At 34.2% G+C, this 20050-nt stretch overlaps 4 protein-coding genes and 1 pseudogene across 5 annotated transcripts; 1 reads left to right on the top strand and 4 right to left on the bottom strand.

The window, feature by feature from the left end:
• The first annotated feature begins 209 nt into the window (after nucleotides 1-209).
• LOC145098705 (cysteine-rich receptor-like protein kinase 2 pseudogene) lies at nucleotides 210-1476 on the top strand (annotated as a pseudogene).
• Nucleotides 1477-3091: 1615 nt separating this feature from the next.
• Nucleotides 3092-6633, bottom strand: PYR4 (pyrimidin 4). Of its 2 annotated transcripts, XM_079039662.1 has the most exons (10): nucleotides 6495-6615; nucleotides 6277-6375; nucleotides 5806-5872; nucleotides 5479-5624; nucleotides 4971-5152; nucleotides 4656-4792; nucleotides 4335-4500; nucleotides 4094-4210; nucleotides 3784-3944; nucleotides 3092-3513 (listed from the first exon to the last, which is right to left on the bottom strand). In XM_079039662.1, exons 3-10 carry the CDS (start codon nucleotides 5833-5835, stop codon nucleotides 3319-3321), a joined length of 1134 nt encoding a protein of 377 aa, XP_078895788.1. In that variant the 5' UTR covers nucleotides 5836-5872; nucleotides 6277-6375; nucleotides 6495-6615; the 3' UTR covers nucleotides 3092-3318. The 2 variants fall into 2 exon arrangements, with proteins under 2 accessions (XP_078895788.1, XP_078895787.1); XM_079039661.1 differs by lacking the exon at nucleotides 6277-6375 and having other exon boundaries at nucleotides 6495-6633.
• A 4454-nt stretch (nucleotides 6634-11087) lies between these two features.
• Nucleotides 11088-11717, bottom strand: LOC145098704 (uncharacterized). The gene has a single exon (XM_079036315.1). It carries the CDS (start codon nucleotides 11715-11717, stop codon nucleotides 11088-11090), a length of 630 nt encoding a protein of 209 aa, XP_078892441.1.
• Nucleotides 11718-11807: 90 nt separating this feature from the next.
• Nucleotides 11808-12404, bottom strand: LOC145098703 (uncharacterized). The gene has a single exon (XM_079036314.1). It carries the CDS (start codon nucleotides 12402-12404, stop codon nucleotides 11808-11810), a length of 597 nt encoding a protein of 198 aa, XP_078892440.1.
• A 3248-nt stretch (nucleotides 12405-15652) lies between these two features.
• On the bottom strand, nucleotides 15653-17844 carry LOC145102275 (iron-sulfur cluster assembly protein 1-like). Its single transcript, XM_079039660.1, has 3 exons — nucleotides 17447-17844; nucleotides 16696-16750; nucleotides 15653-16014 (listed from the first exon to the last, which is right to left on the bottom strand). Exons 1-3 carry the CDS (start codon nucleotides 17739-17741, stop codon nucleotides 15885-15887), a joined length of 480 nt encoding a protein of 159 aa, XP_078895786.1. The 5' UTR covers nucleotides 17742-17844; the 3' UTR covers nucleotides 15653-15884.
• Nucleotides 17845-20050: the final 2206 nt, after the last annotated feature.

Below are 20050 nucleotides of genomic sequence, written 5' to 3'. Positions count from 1 at the left end.
ACTATTACAAAAAACCTAACCCTCTCACTAACACTCTCACTCTAAGTGTTATACTATCTGTTTCTCTGTGTTTTTGGGACGCTTACAACTGAAGATGAAGCCTCTATTTATACCCATGACAGCCACCATTTGTGTAACCTTCATTAATTGTGTTCATCATAGGGTAGGAAGAAAAACTTGTCACCGTAGGTTTCATTTTGTCAACAAAGATGGCTACTGTAGCTTTGGAGACTTTGGAGGCTGGAACACAACAATCTAAACTCAGTTAACACCAAATAAAGACTAACATCAAATTGTGAACACAAATCCAAATGCAATAGAAGAACCAATTTCACAACCCAAAAGCAAGAATAGAGACGTACATAAACTATCAGCAAGAACAATTACAAGCGCAATTACATGAATCGTCTTTTCAAAACTAAATCTTAATCGTCGTCAGATATCTACCAATTTAGGGTTTCGTTTTGGGTTCTTGCACCGGCAATCTATCGATTTAGGGCTTGTAATCGTGGGAGGTTGACTGAGGTTGAGGATGGTGATAGTGGAACTAGGGTGGTGGTGGGAGATTGATCGACCGGTGATTTTTTTTCCATGATCTTCATAACTTCATCTTGAAAAACTGTCATAAACTTCAAAAATGGTCCCTGAAGTTTCTAAAAATATCAAGTTTAGTCCCTAAGTTCAAAAAACCTCACAGATGGTCCCTGTGGTTTCAAAACTTTTAACAAATGGTCCTTTTCGCTAACTCCGTTAGCTTTTGACCGTTAAGTGAAGGGCATTTCTGTCTTTTCACTACTACAGGGACCATTTTTGAAGTTTTGCCCTTCTTTAAAAAAAACCTTATTATTTAATATTAAAGGTCTCTCTCTCTCTCTCCCCCAAACAGTCGATAAGATTGGGACCCAAGTACAATCTTCTCTTCTCGGAACCACAAATTCAGGCACAATACCTGATGGTAATTTCGAGCTTTCTCAATGCTATGGAGATCTTTCTACAAGCGATTGCATCATCTACTATGATTCAACACATTATCTTGTCCCCCGTTGCTTTCCTTACACTGGAGCTAGGGTTTATCTTGATGGCTATTTTATGCGATTCCAGAATTACAGTTTCTTTGATGTGTATTATGGACCTAACGACACTGTTGTTTGTGGGAATACCACAAGGAAGAGTAACACGTTTCAAGATTCAGTAACACAGGCTGTTTTGAAATATGTGACTGATGCGTTGACTAATGTTGACTACTTTGCAAGAGAAGTTACAGTTTCTGCGAATGGAAATGAATCAGTTTATATAATGACACAATGCTTGAAGACATTGAATTCAAGTTCTTGTAGGAGTTGTTTAGACACTGCATCTAATTTGATGTTGCAGTGTTTACCATGGTCTGAAGGGCGTGCATTAAATACAGGGTATTTTATGAGGTATTCTAATGTCAATTTTCTCAATCTTGTGGCATCAAGAAAGAAGCAATAGAGGTAATATAATCGGTTGTTGTTCTTCATAAATTGATAATTTTAAACACTTGGTAGTTAATACAATCTTTTTTTTTACCGATAAGTGACTAATTTCCAACACTTTGAATAGGTTTTCGTTCAATTTCAATCCACTTTCAAAATGGAATTCCAATGACAGGGATGAAATCCGAGTTTCTGTCATTGGAGACGTATCTAAGCTTCCACAATCATTACGAGATTTCAATATTACACATTGTGAGAACCCTATTCTTGGTAACTTATGAGTCGCGATGGGTGGTTCTTGATGGCTGCTACGGTCCAAAGGTAAAGGATAAAGGTTGTTGGGTATATGTGGTTGTGTTCTGTGGCCGGAGGGTGGATTGACGGTGGCATTTAGTGGCCGGAGATGGCAGTTAGTGAGCTTCTCCTCTCGCTTTTCCAGCACAACAATGGAGAGAGAGAGAGAGAGAGAGAGAGAGAGAGAAAGACCTTTAATATTAAATAATAATTTTTTTCTTTTTTTTTAAAGAAGGGCAAAACTTCAAAAATGGTCCCTATAATAGTGAAAAGACAGAAATGCCCTTCACTTAACGGTCAAAAGCTAACGGAGTTAGCGAAAATGACCATTTGTTAAAAGTTTTGAAACCACAGGGACCATCTGTGAGGTTTTTTGAACTTAAGGACTAAACTTGATATTTTCAGAAACCATAGGGACCATTTTTGAAGTTTTGTCTGTAAATTAATATTCAATTTTAATTTAAAGTAAAAAAAACACACACACATAGGGCTGGTAATTCTCGACACGACACGCGACACAACCCGCGACACGAAATAAATGGGTTTGGGTTGAGTTTTTCAACCCGCCAACCCGTTTATTAAACGGGTCATATATGGGTTTCTCAAAAAATAAACGGGTTGACCCACCAACCCGTTTATATTCTTAATAAAAAAATTATTATATTTTTAAATGTATTTATGTATAAGTATTAATATTTAATAAGTATTATATAATGTATAACATTTATTCATAGACCATTTGATTGTTTTGACATTATTACTCGTGGTGGATGGTCTAAGGTCATAAGTCGTAACCTATAAGGCTAAGTCTGTAACATGTTTCTACGAATGTTTTTAATTTTCATTTAATTTTCATTTGGATGTTTAAGACTTAAATATCTAATATTTAGACCCACAAACCCGCCAGCTTGTGAACCCGTATAAATAAATAGGTTGGTGGATCATATATGGGTTTATGTTCCAAACCCGCCAACCCGTGACTTGTATATTTAAATGGGTCGTGTTTGGGTTTGCATATTTTGATCCGCCAACCCGAACACGACACGATTGCCAGGCCTACACACACATAGTCCATGGTAACCGGTGAAACCGGAATAATTTTGGGTCTTTTCCCCAATAGATAAAATGATATTAGACATATTGCGCAAAAAAATAAAAAATAAATAAATAAATAAATTTTATGACTAATTTGGGACAAACCCAAAATTTAGCTGTGTAAGAGTGACATTTTCCATTAAAAAATCCAAGGCTAAAAATCTTATATGATGTTTACATTTTTTTAATATTTGGTATTATTTTAATTTTAACCATCGATCGAAATATGATACATGTGAAGGTAAGTTAACATGTTTAAAACTTTTAACATAAATTTAAAACTTTGACAACTCTAAAATCAAAATTACAATCAATTCCTGGATACGGAAACGAAATTCCAAAAGGAAGACAATAATTTAACCATAAGACGAACATACCAAAAAGACAATCTTGATGAAAAGAAAGCGAGTATTTATTCTTCCTTTCGACTTCATAAACCTATTGTATTTGTTAAAAGTATTTGTTTCGTTTAAGGAAAGGTCGGCAGCCATTCGAGCGATTCCCCAGCCGACATAGGAACAATGCTTCCGGATGCATACGAGTACGATTCCGGAACCTTCCATGGCGTCTTTTTCAAAGTGATTTTTCTCGTGTTTCTTGGAAGCCCGTAAAAGTCTGGCCCATTAAAGCTTGTAAACGCCTCTAGTTTGTCAAGCGCACCCGCCTAAAACCAAATTACAAGTTGCTTAATGGTGTTGGTGACTTGTTTCTTATTTACTTAATGGATTAAGCACTTAATCTGGACAGACATATATGCCTGTTTCTTTTTTACTTGGGGGTTGTTTGATAGTTGCTGATTGAATCAGACACAGTGTGAATCTGAATCTGACCGAGTAAGAGGCACATCAAAGGAGTGAGGACCGAGTCAGAGGCTTCTAAGTGTGATATCAAAACTCAGCCTACTCCTAAGAGACATATCAAACAAAAAAGTTACCTCTTCGAAGACCTTAGCATAAATAGAAAGTGCCACGGGAGCATTAAATACACCCGCACATCCACAAGAAGATTCTTTGGTTCGCCTTTCATGAGGTGCACTATCCGTTCCTAGAAAAAATCTTTTATTTCCACTTGTCACAGCAGAAACAATCGCCTGTCCTATATGAGTAGTTGAATACGAAATGAATGTTTTAGAAAATCAAGACTTGAAACCAGAAATAGCAACCTACTTTCAATCATTTTCTTATAAAATATAAACAAATCAATGAAATTGAAACTGAAATTAAGATTAACAGGAAGATACATACTGTGGGTTTCCCTCTTGAGCACTGGAAGGCAGTAATTATGTGGCTGCAATCCTCCTTGAAAAAGTGAATTTCTATTCAGAAGAAGATGTTGTGGGGTAACTGTAGCCGCAACTGAACCTGATAAAAAAAAATTGTTTGATTTTAAACATAATAACCACAAACAAAATAGAGATATGGTTTTTTTACTAAGGAAAGAACAGATTACATAAGATGTTTTTATAAATAATAGTATACCGTATACCTTCTTCACAAGATTCAACAAATTTAATGGCGTCCATAGTAGTAACATGCTCCATAACAACCTTCAATTTTGGGAACTTTTGTATTAAGGGTTTTAAAACAGTTTCAATAAATACCCTTTCACGATCAAATATGTCAACTTTGGGATCTGTTACTTCTCCATGGACCTGCATAAATGTTTTCCTATTACAACAATGTACTTTGAATAATCTATATTTATACCAGTGAGAATTGTTTTGTATTCTATGTAAGTGTGTTGCTATTTTTTGCATTTAATTTAACCCTATAACTACTTATTGAAGATATAGAAAGATGAGAATACCAAAAGGGGGATATTCTGATTAATCATTTCCTCAAGTGCAGGTACACATTTCCCAAATAAATCTGTAACTCCATCTTGAGAATTTGTAGTAGCTCCAGCAGGGTATAACTTCACAGCATATACAACACCACTTTCCCCTAACAAAGCTCATATATGTTGTTATCTGTTTCTAATCATGTATAAATATCTAAAGCCATTTTGTTAAAAGTATTAAACAAGGCTGTAAAGAAACTTGATTGTGGACAACATTTAAGTCCTGTTTTCTTTTTTCCCATTAAGCAGCTTTGAATGGGTGAAAATGTAAGATTCACTCACTTGCTAATTTGATTTCTTGTGGAGTTGTTTTATCAGTCAAGTAGAGAGTCATTAGAGGTGTGAAGTCAGTGTTGTCTGGTAGTGCCTTGAGGATAGAATCGTAATATGCCACAGCAGCTGTGGTGGTTGTAACTGGTGGTTTCAGATTTGGCATGATTATTGCCCTCCCAAATTGTTTTGCACTATATGAATAATTGTCATCAAATTAAAAGTATAAAAACTTAATCACACAAATATTTATGTTTTATTTAAAAAAAATAATGCAATAGAGTGACTTTGTGAATTCTGATGGAATTCAAGATTCCATTTTCATGGTCTGTTTGGTTGCCATATGGACGGAATTGAATTCCCTTGAAAATGGATTTCACCATTCCTATAAGAAATCCCATTCTTCCGATTTTCATTAAAAGACCAAAATACCCTCACATGACAGATTATGATTCCTTTAGATTTCAATTCATTTGAAGATCATCAAGTGGGAATTGAAGAAAATGAAAGTCAAAATAACCTGTGAGAGACAACTGTTTGAAGGAGTTCACCATCACGAAGATGAAGATGCCAATCATCTGGCTGAGCAATAGAAAGTTCCATCTTCACTCTGTACCCTTTACCTCTTTTCAGACCTTCAATATTTGGGCCAAATAATCTTGAGGGCTAATCAAAGGAAAAATATCAAAATTATTAAGAAACAAGTTACTTTCCTTAGCTTTTATAAAGAAAAGCATCTACACAATTACAATTCTGAATTCTTTTGATTTCATTATATAGAATTTAACAAAGAAAATCTTGATGGCTATAACATTAAAAGCAATAACAAATTGCAATGGCTGCTTACTTTGCTAGGAAGAGCCAAAGTTTTTATCATTCTAAATGCTACCCAACTGCAGGAGCAAATTGTTCATCTGTTCATAGACATGAAACAAACAATTAAAAGTAAAATGTTAAAATTGGTTTTTTGAAGTACAATGCCTTGATAAGAAAATAAACGGACAGTATAATGCTAATATGCTATAGTAGAATGAAATAAAAGTAGGATGCGATGATAGACAAATAAATGGAAGTACGTTATGTTGCTCTTTCTTGCCCTAAAGAAGAGAAGGGAAAAAAAAGCCCTAAAGAAACGATGGGTGCACGTCAAGGACAAGAAACCGCAAATCTCTCACAAATCCAAACCTCAGAAGATAAACATGAGTCATAAGTACGCCCACGAGAAACGATAACTAAAATATAATAGGAAAACAATGAAATGCATGGCTAGATTATGAGCGAATGAAGGAAATTCCCACGTTTGTTCCTCAAAACCTACCTTCAGACATGAATCTAAGAAGCTTGAAGGATATTGAATCCAGAAAAGTAAGTGTTGTAATTACGAATGGTAGTCTCCCATTGAAGTTAAAATGGAGAACTAGAAACAAAAGAGGTGAAAAACACATTCATTTGTGCATCAGCAAAGCCATAGTTGAGTCAAAAAAGAAAGAAACCAAAACCCTAACTAGTAACAAAAGAAAGAAGTTGAGATGTTACCTATTGATGAGAAAGGCAATGCGATGAGTGAAAGATGCAAGCAGTAGCGTTGAAGCAAATAAGAATCAAAAGTCGGCGCTTAAGTTCAGGCGAAATCGGGAGTCATATGTCCGGCGAATCTGATATGTTTTACGGGTTAACAAATATGGTCCCCCAACTATTATGCAACTGATAATTGCAACAAAAAATATATATTTTATGCTTTGATTATTTTATCTATTCATGTTATATAATGATTTTTTTTTTTGCTTTTAGTATATTAAACTTATAATCTTTTCCATTTTATATAAAATATTAAAAATGATAAATTTGGTAGATTTAACAGATAAAAAAGATGTAACTATGCAGGTCGTCCCTAAACACATGTGGGGTGTGCAACCGCACAAGAGACGTGTCGTCATGAGGCCTATAATTTTTCTAATTTTGCGTGGTTCCATCATTAATCCGTTGCTACTCCAAAATTTTAGGAGTCCATTTTTAATTTTCGCACAAAGTCTTCAACAGACATGCCCCGTAAATATGCATTTATCCAATAATATCTCATATTTTTTAATTTATACGAACACTATTTTTGTAGATGAAATATGCAAACAACATTTTAAGTTTTTTTTACCAAAATATACAACCTCTAAATTATGTCATGAGTTAAATATTTATTTATATAAAAATATGTTACTTTTTTTATCAATCTATGCTAGCAACATTGTTTTATATTAATTCATGTAGCGGTATTTACCGATTTATGTAAATGATTTTTATTTTATCGCCAATTTGTGTAGGAATTTTTTTTTACCAGTTTATAGCACTATTAATATGCAAACACTCCTGATACACAACAAATTTGTGTCTCAAAATGAAATGCCATTGCAAATTTATATATTTATGCATTACATAAATTGAGCTTGTGGTATTAGTATGCGTTTATCCTAGAAGAAAATTGTGTCGTATGAATAGGAAAAATCTATAAATTGATATTGCCAATTAGCTCTTATGCAAAATGCAAATAAGAATGATATATCAATTAGAGTTATATTCCCTTTAATTCATGGGTTTTTTTGTAAGTGATACCTAAATTGGGAGGTGACAGTAAATTTGCTTTGCAGACGAACGAAGATCTGTAATTTTTTATTGGACGTTTGACCATCTTATAATTACTACCGAACATTAACAAGTTTCTTTCAAGATAAAAAGTTAGACTCACCTGAAATCAAAAGATGAAGCATTATATACAACTTACAAAATCATCTAAACTATTAAAACAATGATATAAAACTTAATAATTAGTGATTCCTTTCATACTCATAACCCACTTCATTGTCTCGGAGAAGATAAGGTATCAAAATGGCCAGTGGTTCATCCAAAAAACACTATATTCCTCACACTGATTTCCCCCCAATTTGGCTAACAAATCTGCAGAATAGTTGAATCAAAGTGCATTTTTGCTCAATCATAATCCTTCATATATCTTCAACAACAAATTTCATTGGATTATCTTTATCAGATTCTCCTATGCACCCTAAGCATCAAAGCAGCTTTACAATCAGTCTCAATCAAGAGGTTTGACAAGTTCTTCTTTTTCACCAAACACAATCTCTTATAAATACTCCAAATTCAGCCTCTAAACTCGTATATGATCTTCCTTTCATTTTACCCATGTATCCACACACCCACATTCCTTTACAATATCTAATTAAGCCCCCAAGCTTGAAGGACCCGGATTCCCTTTCGAACTCCCATCAGTGTTTAACTTCAGAACATTAACAGGGAATGTCCAGGTAGATTTTGTCGGCGTTTTTTCTCTGTATAACATGTTTTTCTCGTTGTTGTGCTTGAAGTAGAAGATAAGGATATACGTAAGCAGGAGGTAGATGGAAATTAGTGAGCGTCGTCATGAAAACAACCCCAAGAATTTTGTCCATATCTTCCGGTGGAATGTGACTTGCTATCGTTAGTTTTTCTTCGTGGTGTGGATGGAAGGCGTAAGGATATGGAGCAGGATGTAGATGGAAAATAGACAGCCTCGGTATGAAAACGACCCCCATGAAGTTTCCCATCCTTTCTGGTTGATGCGACGGCGAGATTGAAGGCTTAGGCGAACTGTGACGGCTTAATTGTTCTGATCGAGAACTTCAAGAACTGAACTGAACTGAGATGAGGAAAGTGGCGATAAGAGTGAGTTTATAGCTTTAAATAGGGATATTGAATACGTTCGTAAGGTTGGAGGGTGTATTGCACTCATTTTTTGTTGGTTTCTTGCCACACCAGGGAGGAGTGGTGCCTGTTGGAATTAATTTGCTCATTTATCATATTCACGTGACATGCAGTTGGGTATTGGAATAAAGAATATTTAGTTTAGGTTTTATTTCTTTAGTTATTGATTTTATTAGTTTAGAATTGGTATACTCCTTTGACCGATTTGCAAGTAGGTATACGTTAGAGAGTGAGTCTTTAGGTGTAGTAAAAATAGGAGTCTTTTATTCCTACTTTTTAGAGAGTGGGTCTTTAGGTGTAGTAAAAATAGGAGTTTTTATTCCTACTTTTGTGTTGCAAGTTGTAGTCAGTAGGCTATTTAAAGCCTTTAGAGTTAATGAATAATGTAAGTCTTCATTTTTTTTCAATACAGTGCATATTCCTTTCTTCTTTTCTGTCGACATTTTGAGTAGTAAACAAACACATGTTTCTTTTGGCTTTATATTCTACATTTGGTATCAGAGCCCCAGGCTCGGTTGAGGGTTTGAGTGGTTCTTGATTGCAAAAAAAGTTGCAGCATCCTTCCTTGATCAAATATGTTCTAGAAGCCTAACCAGAAGCGGAAAGGCAAGCAGAAAAAATCAGAACGGGTGGGGTTTTTGGTTTGGCTTGTTTGCGGGTAAAGAAAACAGAAGAAAAAGGCGTTTGGTTTTCTTGACTGGTGGAAGAGGAGTCTCAAGAGAGATTTGATCAGAAAATGTTGGTGTTGTCACAACTCACAGAAAAAAAATGGCCTTGGTACCTAGAGAAGGAAGTTCGATGTCATACCAAGTTCCGGTCTTGACCTCGACGAATTATCCGGTGTGGGCAGTCAAAATCAAGTCAATTATGGATGCTCATGGTATATGCGAAACAGTGGAACTGAGACAATTGCATGAAGATTCAGGTCCAAGGAAGAAGAAACAAGCTCTTGCTTTCTTGTTTCAAGCTATACCGGAAGACATGGCCTTGCAAATGGCTGATTACACCGATCCAAAACAGGTGTGGGATGGATTGAAGACTCGTTATTTGGGTGTGGATCGGGTGAGAGCGGCTCGGCTTGCAACATTGAAGAGGGAGCTTGAAAGCTTGCGTATGAATGATGGCGAAAACAGTGGATGAGTTTGTGTCAAAATTGACCGGTCTAGCCTCAAAAGCAAGATCTCTCGGTTACGAGCTTGAAGAAGTTGATTTGGTGAAAAGATTGCTTGATTCAATGCCTAAGTCATTTCTCCAAATTGTGGCTTCAATCGAGCAATGTTTTGATTTGGAGTCAATGCTTTTGGATGAAGTCGTTGGAAGACTAAAGGCTTACGAGGAGCGTTTAAAAGGGACGGAGAAAACCGAAGGCATTCAAGGCGGTTTTACTTTTGGCTAGTGAAGAAAAACCGCATGTATGTAAGCATTGTGGTAACGGAGGCTCAAGTCGGAATGGTTTTGGACGTGGCCGGGGAAGAGGTCGTGGGTCCGTGAATGGTCGAGATGGCAATGAGCGTTACCGGGATAAAAGCCACGTGAAATGTTACAAGTGTGGTGAACTTGGCCACTTCAATAACGAATGTCCTAAGTGGGAGAAAGAAGAAGTTAATTTGATCGAAGACGAACCGGAATTATTGTGAATAAAATTGGTAAATAGCCAATTAAGGGGGTGATTGTTGGAATTAATTGGCTCATTTACCATATTCACGTGACATGCAGTTGGGTATTGGAATAAAGAATATTTAGTTTAAGTTTTATTTCTTTAGCTATTGATTTTATTAGTTTAGAATTGGTATACTCCTTTGACCGATTTGCAAGGAGGTATACGTTAGAGAGTGGATCTTTAGGTGTAGTAAAAATAGGAGTCTTTTATTCCTACTTTTTAAAGAGTGGGTCTTTAGGTGTAGTAAAAATAGGAGTCTTTTATTCCTACTTTTGTGTTGCAGGTTGTAGTCAGTAGGCTATTTAAAGCCTTTAAAGTTATAATGAATAATGTAAGTCTTCATTTTTTTCAATACAGTGCATATTCCTTTCTTCTTTTCTGTCAACATTTTGAGTAGTAAACAAACACATGTTTCTTTTGGCTTTATATTCTACAGTGCCACGTATTTCTTTTTTGTATTTTTTTAAACTATTTTAATTTAATAAAACTTCTTTTTTTTTAACTATTTTAATTTAATAAAACTTCTATTTTAATAAAAAAAAAAAACATAATTTTTCATTACTTGAAAATTAAAAATAAAAAAATAATAAATAAATAAATAAATAAATAAAACATTACATTGCATTACCAAAAAAAAATAAAAAAAAAACACGAAAACCACATACATGACATTTAAATAATCCTAGAAACTTAAAAAACACAAATAAAATAACTAAAACAAACTACATAAAGTTGTTCTCTGAGAACTCGTCTTCGGGGTCATCCGGTGGATCCAAATTAAGGTTAATGTTTTGAACCCCGTAAATGTGCTCCACCAAGTCATTGTTAAGATTGTGAAATGTTTCAGTGCAACGTATCTCTGCTCTCATGTTTATATACTCTTCACCACCAATTTCTATTGGTTGTGTCTCTAGTATGGTTTCTTCCTCGTCAAACGCACATATCGCTAAACCTTCGTCTTCAATAATCATGTTATGCAATATAAGACATGTATACATGATTTCTTGAAGTTTTTCCTCGCCTAAATAAGCTGCTGATTTTTTCAATATGAACCACCGTTTCTTCAGAGCTCCAAAAGCACGCTCAACATCCTTCTTAGCTCTTTCTTGAGCTCTCTTGAATTTCTTTCGTCTAGAACCATGTGGAGCTGTAAACGATTTAACAAACACAACATACTCAGGATAGATTCTATCGACCAGATAATAACCATACTTATATGGCGTTCCACGCACTTGAAAAGAAGAATCTGGTGCGGATCCATCGTATATGTTGTTAAATATTTGTGAACGATTAAGAACGTTGATTTCGTTAATCGAACCAGGAGAACCAAAAAAAGCATGCCAAATCCACATATCTTATGATACAACTGCTTCAAGTATGACCGTTGGGTGACCATGATCACCTCAAGTAAATTGTCCATGATATGTTGTAGAAAAATTTTCTCATGCCCAATGGAGACAATCTAAGCTTCTTAGCATTCCAGGAAACCCATGCACACTATCATGATGAGCTTGCAATTGTAGGATGTCATTACGTGTAGGCTTACGTAAATATTTTGGACTATAAAACTGAATCACAGTTTTGCAGAAAAAATGGAGACTATCTCGTGCTATCCTAGCAGACATCCTAAAACTTTCGTCTAACGCATCAGACGGAATGTCATATGTTAACTGACGAAGTGCGGTCGTGCATTTTAGTAAGGGAGTGAAACCGGGTGTACCTCTAGCATCGTAGCGTTGTTGGAAAAAATTGCACTCCCTCGTTACATCTTCAACTACACGTTCAAATAAACCTTTAAGCATTTTGAAGCGTCTACGAAAATAATACCCTTGATAAGTGGCATTCTCTGCAAAATAGTCTTGCACCAAACGTTGGTTGGCTTCTTCACGATTTCTGCAAATATATCTTCGTGTTCTCCGTTGAGAACTTGCAGCTGCGTTGTTACATAAAACGTTGTATGTTTGTTCCGTCATTTGAACACATGCAATAGCGGTATCAAAAGTAGTCTGAAATTCTTTAGAAGATGAAGAAGATGACATTTTTGAGAGAGTGTTGATTTTTTTAAAAAAGTTTTTTGAGAGAGACAAGAGATTGTGTTGTGAAAAAAAATGATGTTAGATATGTATATATAAGAAAGAAAAAGCAATATATATATATATATATATATATATATATATATATATATAGGGTTAAGTTCAATGGAAAATGAACAATTAGGGCAACATATGCTGGAACCAATGATCAAGTGACACATGTCCATTTCTTTATTCATAAGCAATCTACTATGAAAGTTATTTATGTAGTTATTCCCAAATGATGTGTTGTCATGCTTTCATTGGTTTCAACATGTGTTGCCCTAATTGTTTATTTTCCATATAACCCTTCCCTATATATATATATATATATATATATATATATATATATATATATATATATATATATATATATATATATACACCCAACAACCGGCGATCCTCCCTTTTTCCCCTCAACCAATCAGAAAGTGCGATACTTAAGGACCGCAGTGCGGCCAAGACCCCACCAGACCGCGGTCTGGGGGCAGTGTTCCTAGTCTATGTGGCACAAAGTGCGGTTTGGGATCGCACCCACACCCTTTAGCCTAAAGTTTCCAAAACTTAAAATAAAGATACTTTTGGATTTTTTTTATGGCTTCGTCAACAAGTTATATTTCTTTAAAAGGAAATATGTGGAAATAATTATGTATTTAGTACTGATTTGTTTTAATTATGAGAGTTGATCCGTACACAATAATTTTTCTCCATACACAACAATTGATGTTTTAAAATGTTGTAATGTACAACTATATAATACATGAATTGTTGTGTATAACAAAAAATTATTGTGTATAAATCACTTTCCTTTAATTATGATATTAGCATTATAATTTTCGTTAGCCGGTTTAACTTCCCGTTATTATAATTCAATAGATACTATTAATTTACTTATAAAAAACTGATATTATTTAGTATCATTGTTATTATTTAAAGTTTTATATAGTTTATTATTAAAAGTTTTATTTTAAGTATTATATATATTATCACTGAAAATTAAAATCTTTTAGGATTTTTTTTATGAATTTGTTGGTAAGATTTTATATCTTTATTTAAAGGATATTATTATTATTACTATTATTATTGTTTAACAACTATTTCGCTTAAATTCCCGTATGCCTTGACTAATTGAATAAAGTTACTTGGTATTGGCATAATACACAAGTTTCTTGGTATCACACATCATCATCCTGAATTTTAGAGTGTTTGTTGCCTTTCATAAAAAAACATAATACATTTGCCAATAAAACAATGCAATACTTTTTTATTTTTTTATTTTTTATTTTTCTGGAAGTACGAAAAAAAGGTTGTGTTAGGCTACTCCCATTACAAGGTTTTGATGAGCCTCACTAAATTTTTAAGAAAGAAAAAAAAGAAATTAATTTATTTTTGGTGACCTAAACAACGGGAGCAACTTAGGATCATGCGCATTTTCCTTATAAATTTTTTTTGACATTTGTCCATTTTTGAAGTGGTTGTGTATTATATTTTTTAAATAAAACTTATCTCAATACAAAATGTAAAAGTAATTACTAAAATTTGTGATTCCTGTAAATAAAATATAATATATACATATTTCATATCCCCAATTCTTTATTACTAAATCTTTTTTATTTAATCTTATATTGAAATTATTTATTTATTTGTTTTGAAATAAAATATTTATATTTAATAGTTCTATTAGTTTTTAGTGAAATATAAACAAACATAAATTGTATTTATTAAATAAAAAATAAGTTTAGGTTGGATTGGGTTGCAAATGAATATGAATAATTGGATTGAATTGGATTGTATATGTGAAAAAGAGATAAACTAGTTTTTTATAGAAAAATTAAGTTTGATTAAGTTGCTAATGGAGATAACCTTATAAGGCAAAAACAAGGTCCAAAAAATTAGAGTTGAGCCCAAGGTCCAACCTACACCAATTCAATCCCAATACCAAACAATTTTCGACAACTTTAGAAATTTTGGAAATTAATTTATTTAATTTTTTTGTGGTATTTTTTTAAATAACCGCTTAAAATATTATTTTGAAAAATGGTCATTCAGTCCAAAATGTTGATTCTGGACCTGAATTTCGAAATGGATAACCAGATAAAATGACATGACCTGGTAATGTGGTCCCCTGATATATAACATTTTGGAATTGTGTTCAAACTTACTATTTCAGCAAGGACGAAGCTATGTAACACCAAGATGGGTCCTAAGACCCGCCTAATTTTTAAATATTATTTATTATTTATACATCAAAAAATAAAGATCTATCTTGAAAAAAAAATAAGACCTACCTTCTTATTGTATGAGACAAAATAAAAATAAAAAATGGTGGAAATGTTTATAGTTAAATTTGTAAAGAAAATAGTTAATGTTTGGCAAAACTTATCCCACATGGAGATAAAGATAACAGTTATAGTTCAAGGGTTATTAAAAAAAAAAAACTTTTGTAAAAACAATACAACTCCTCCCACATTGGTGATTGTAGTAAATAGTAGTTGCAAATTGCGTTAAAAGAAAAGAGATCCGTTCGTACACAATAATTATGTTTTTTTTTTTGTAAAAATCCGGTTTTAGATGTTAAATAAGTTGTTTTTATTGATTTTTAAGGCATTCGACCGATTTAGTTGAACGTAGTTTTTTTACAAATCGTACGGTTTGACCCGACCCGCTCCACCACAAGTGTTGTTGACTTGTTTTTTCAGCTTCACTTAAATAAGAAACCATGTGCTTCTTTATTCTAGATTCGCCACTGCATATCATTGTGACTTCTATGCTTAAACATATTTTTGGTAAAATTTGAGAAAAGGTCAAAATGTTAAATAGTTAAATAAATGGAGATGGCTGGTTTTTATTATACAATACATTACTTGCGTGATACCCATACATTTACAAATTTCTAGTGAATTTCTAGTTTTCAACCATCTGTTTCTAGTTTCACTTTATTATTTGGGCTGTGTTTTGAAAAAAATTATTATAACCTATATTTAAAAAAAAAAAAAAAAAAAACAAAAAAAAAAAAACAAAAGATGCAACACAAGTTTAGTATAATACCAAGTAAAACACATGGCTAAATTCAAAAAATAGTAATATACTTCCTAATTTTCTATTATAACATTGTACATACATACTATTTCTTATTAGACCACTATACATGCTATTTCTTATTGGACCACTGTCTGCATATACATGTACATATTGCTAACATGTCAATGTCATCATAAAAAGAAATGTAAGTACAATGCTATAATAAAAAGGAAACTGAAAAATACATTGTTGTTTCTTGCATTATCTCTTTAGACACATATATACATATACATATCTTTCAACCTCCAACTCCATTCACCACACTAGAAAATACTGAAAGAAAAAAAAAATACACATAGACATGATATAAAAGCATGTCATCTTGTTGTCTGTTTTCAACATCCAAACAGATAGATTATGTTGTTTTCAAGTGGAATTATTATTAGCACGCACACGTTTAGCTTCATAATCCTTCACTGCTGCTTTAATGGCATCCTCTGCAAGCATGCTGCAATGGAGTTTCACAGGGGGAAGGGACAGGTGTTTTGCTATCTCCCTACAACAACAACAACAACAACAACAACAACCATTTTCATGGATTTTAGATCCATAAACAGATATATATATATATATATATATATATATATATATATATATATATATATATATATATATATATATAGATGAAGACAACATCAGTTTTTTATTTCAAGAGTGTCATGATCATAAATTTCATAATTACATGCTTCTGAGTTCTGGCTTGTTTAAATCCACACCTGTAATAATGAAACCAAGGATTTTCTGCATTTTTCAGAAGATTCACTTATTTCTTCATTCTTCCCTTTTTTATGTAACTATTTCCCTCTGTATCATTTTTGTGTTTTGCTTATATAACTTATAAATGCTTGTATGTTTTTACTCTGTTTAATTTTTGTGTTTTGTTTAATACTACTGTAGTCTGTATGCATGATCCTATTATATATTTTCTTTCTTTTATCTTCAATTACAAATTTAATCCAGTTCGTGTTCGTATCAGAGTTGTATTACAAATTTTGGGCCTACTTCCTTTTGAGAATGAGAGGTTACAGGCATATATAAGAGCAATCCAAAATAGGATTTTGGTGTTTTTAAACATAAGCGTATTATAGATTTACAAGCAGATGAGTATAAGTACGCAGTTCAAGCAAAAAGTATTAATTAAAACATGAACATGCATAAGGGTCTGAACTGAACTCACGTGTTCTTGATGGTCAAAACTTCTTCCATCTGTTTCCCTTTCACCCATTCAGTAGCTGAAAACATAAACATAAAAATTTACAACAGCTATCTATCATTATGCCAAAACTACCCAACAATATAAAAGAACTACAGCTATTAATCCTTTCATTGTTATAAAATCCATCACTTAAACTGTTTCTTTTTTGGACAGAATGGAAGTACATGACCATTTTACCCTTCGTATAAAAGTGATGCTTATCAAACTTCATCAACTTATCTTGCATCAAATAGGAGGCTAACTTTTATGTTTAGAGAATAAACAATCATATGACCACTTAATAGAAACCTATTTACAACTCCAAGATTTTTAAATAAGCATATGATGGATTTTATGCACCTGACACATCACAATGCATAAACTAATTTTCACAACTATGGAAGAGGCATTTGATACATCAAAAACCACTGAAAGCACACAACTTTGCATAAACTCAATTTCAGATCCAACTTTTGATTCTAAACAGAAAGGTTTCAGTTTCTTTATTCTAATCAGACAAAACAAAAGGATTCAAATCATCACCATTATTCAGGGTAATCAAACATTAGCGCTTAACCAATTCAACAAACCCTCTTAAAATCACAAACAACAATTCACCCGAATTGACATAGACGTTACATGCCTCCTCCCATTTTGTTTGACTAAATCAAGGGACGAATTCTAATACTACGAACATCAAAACATAGCTAGGGTTTTGGAAAAGAAAACTAACCAACAGAAGAAGAAGCGATGGCAGACCCACAACCAAACGTCTTGAAGCAAGCATCCGTAATCTTGCCAGTCTCTCCATCAACCTTAATCTGAAGCTTCATAACATCTCCGCAAGCCGGTGCACCCACAAGCCCTGTTCCGACGGTAGGATCGTTCTTATCAAAAGCACCGACGTTACGAGGATTGTTGTAATGGTCCACCACCCTCTCATGGTAAAACCTAGGTAGAATCCGAGTCCGAGCCACCGACGTTGCAGGTCCCAACCCTAGAACCCTCTTAGTAGCGTGCCTCAACATTTTCGTTATTATCTCTTTCAGGATTGAAAAAGAATTCGGCTGCGATGTAAAAATCAGGGTGAAGTAACTATTTAGGAAATATGGATGAGGACGGAGGACGAACAGGTGCTAGCTTTATCCGACCCACAAAAGTAACGAAGTTTAAAAAATGTATTGTTTTTTTTATACACAAAATACTATTAACCTGGCTATTATAGGTAATCTTGTTACTAACTTATTAAAAGTTTAAACAATATCATTGTTGTTTTTTTTGTACAAAAAATATCATTAAGTGTAACACTCCAAGTCAGGTATGATCTTGTAGCCCTTGAAGTATTTCAAATATAACATAAGAAGCCCTTAAGTACGTTAGGCGTACTTATGAGTACGCTTAGCGTACTTGGCAAGGAGGATCGCGGAGGGGCAGCACGTACGTTGGGCGTACGTGCCGGATGTCCAAACCCTAATTTCCGGACTTGAGACCTATATAAACACCCTTAACTCATTTGAGCCTCACCCTAATGAGCATATTCCACCTTCAAACGTCTCTGAAAACCCTAATATCATTTGTGAGTGCATTTTGAGCTTTAAGAATGCATTTGTGGTCCCTATAATGTTCATTCAAGAAGGAGAAGTTGTCAAGGAAGCTTGGAGTTTCATTTGGCTTCAAGAATCTGCATACAGTCGATCTTGAGGAGCTTCTGGATGTATAAAGCTTGGACCTTTCCATCTTAATCACTAGATCTAGCTATGGTTTTCTAGTTTTGTCCCTTTTGTTGATTTTGGATCTTCTATTGTGAGTTGAGCAACTCCAAAGGATGGGAATGTTAGATTTGAGGTCCTTTGGTCCATTTATACCATAAAAATGAAGTCTTGGTTGGTGTTTTGACCTCATGCATGGGTTAAACCTTAAAAAGGTCTTAATGGGGGTGTTGGGAACATATGAGACATGCAAAGACATAAAGTTGCCAAATTTATGCCATAGGTCATCTTAATAAGCTAAGATCTGACTTTTGGACGTGGGGGAATCGAGTATTAAGTGCTAATATGTTAGTACGTTGGGCGTAACCTAGCGTACGCAGAGCGTAAGTCCCAGAGACCCAGTACGATGCGCGTATGTCACACCCCAAAACCGGAACGACGGAAACGTTCTGGGGTGGATGACGTCATGTCAAGTATCACAACACATGCATATAGTAATCAAAGTACAACAAAACATTGCGTTAATAGTAATAATTTTACATGGTTACATTACATAGTATCAAAGTAATACAAGCAACAAAATATATAAAGTGCAGCAAGGTACTTAAGCCGTCTTCATCAGCAGCTCCGAGGTTGTACCTGTCTAATTGCTGACCTGAGATTACAAGTTATTTGAAAAGCGAGTATCAACATTTTTACAAATGCTGGTGAGTTCATAAGTATTTAGTGTCATTTAGTCAAATAACTTTAATAAGTAGTAGTTTAAGTGTTTTCGTTGCTTCAGTGTTCTTTCTAGAAAATCCTATATTTTCTTTAAATAAAGCAGCCTTCTACCAAGACTGTTTCAGTGTATTGTGGTAAGAGGTAGTTTTCCCTTAATTGCTATTTTTATCAAAATACTGAATTTGATTATTAAAGAAAGCAGGAGACATCAGGGAATAATATATGCCTCAGCAGTGAGGACTGCTGACTAAGGCAAAGAATCATAGACTCCATGAGGGTATCGAATTAACGACACGCCTGGTTCAGTCTAACAAAGGGGAGACATAGACCCCAGAAGGTACCAAACGAAAGGTACAGCTGGTAAGGTCTAAAACAGTGAATATAGACCGAAGACGATACCAATTGGAAGGTATCTTTCACAAGGTCAAAACCGATACTACAGTATCAAATGAAAGATACAACTAGCAAGGTCGAAACAAAGACTATAGACCCCAGACAGTATCAAATGAAAGATACAGCTAGCAAGGTCGAAACAGAGACTATAGACCCCAGACAGTATCAAATGAAAGATACAGCTAGCAAGGTCGAAACAGAGTGACTCTGAAAAGTGACGTCAGCATACAGTGTAAATTGCTGACGAAATACCGTTACCTTAAAGCCATGAATTATAAGGTAACCCAGGATACTCGTAACCATACTGACTAGAGTTCCAGACGCCCTACAAGCATCTATATAATGTGACATTTGTCACCCCTTAGCTTGGTGGGCCGTGGACTGTAGCTAGCAGTCAGGGTGCGGGGTTGTCAATCCCGTATAGGCCTATACACATAATGTCCGCTCTCCCTACAGAAGACTCTGGTTACCAACTAGACGACGGAGAAGGCCGCGTCCCGAAGATGCATCCC

Source organism: Lactuca serriola, chromosome 4 (genome assembly GCF_051521515.1).
Source record: "Lactuca serriola cultivar US96UC23 chromosome 4, Lser_US96UC23_V15, whole genome shotgun sequence".
NCBI lineage: Eukaryota > Viridiplantae > Streptophyta > Magnoliopsida > Asterales > Asteraceae > Lactuca > Lactuca serriola.
The sequence above is the reverse complement of the archived record's forward strand: the minus strand, read 5'-3'. Positions and strand labels throughout refer to the sequence as shown.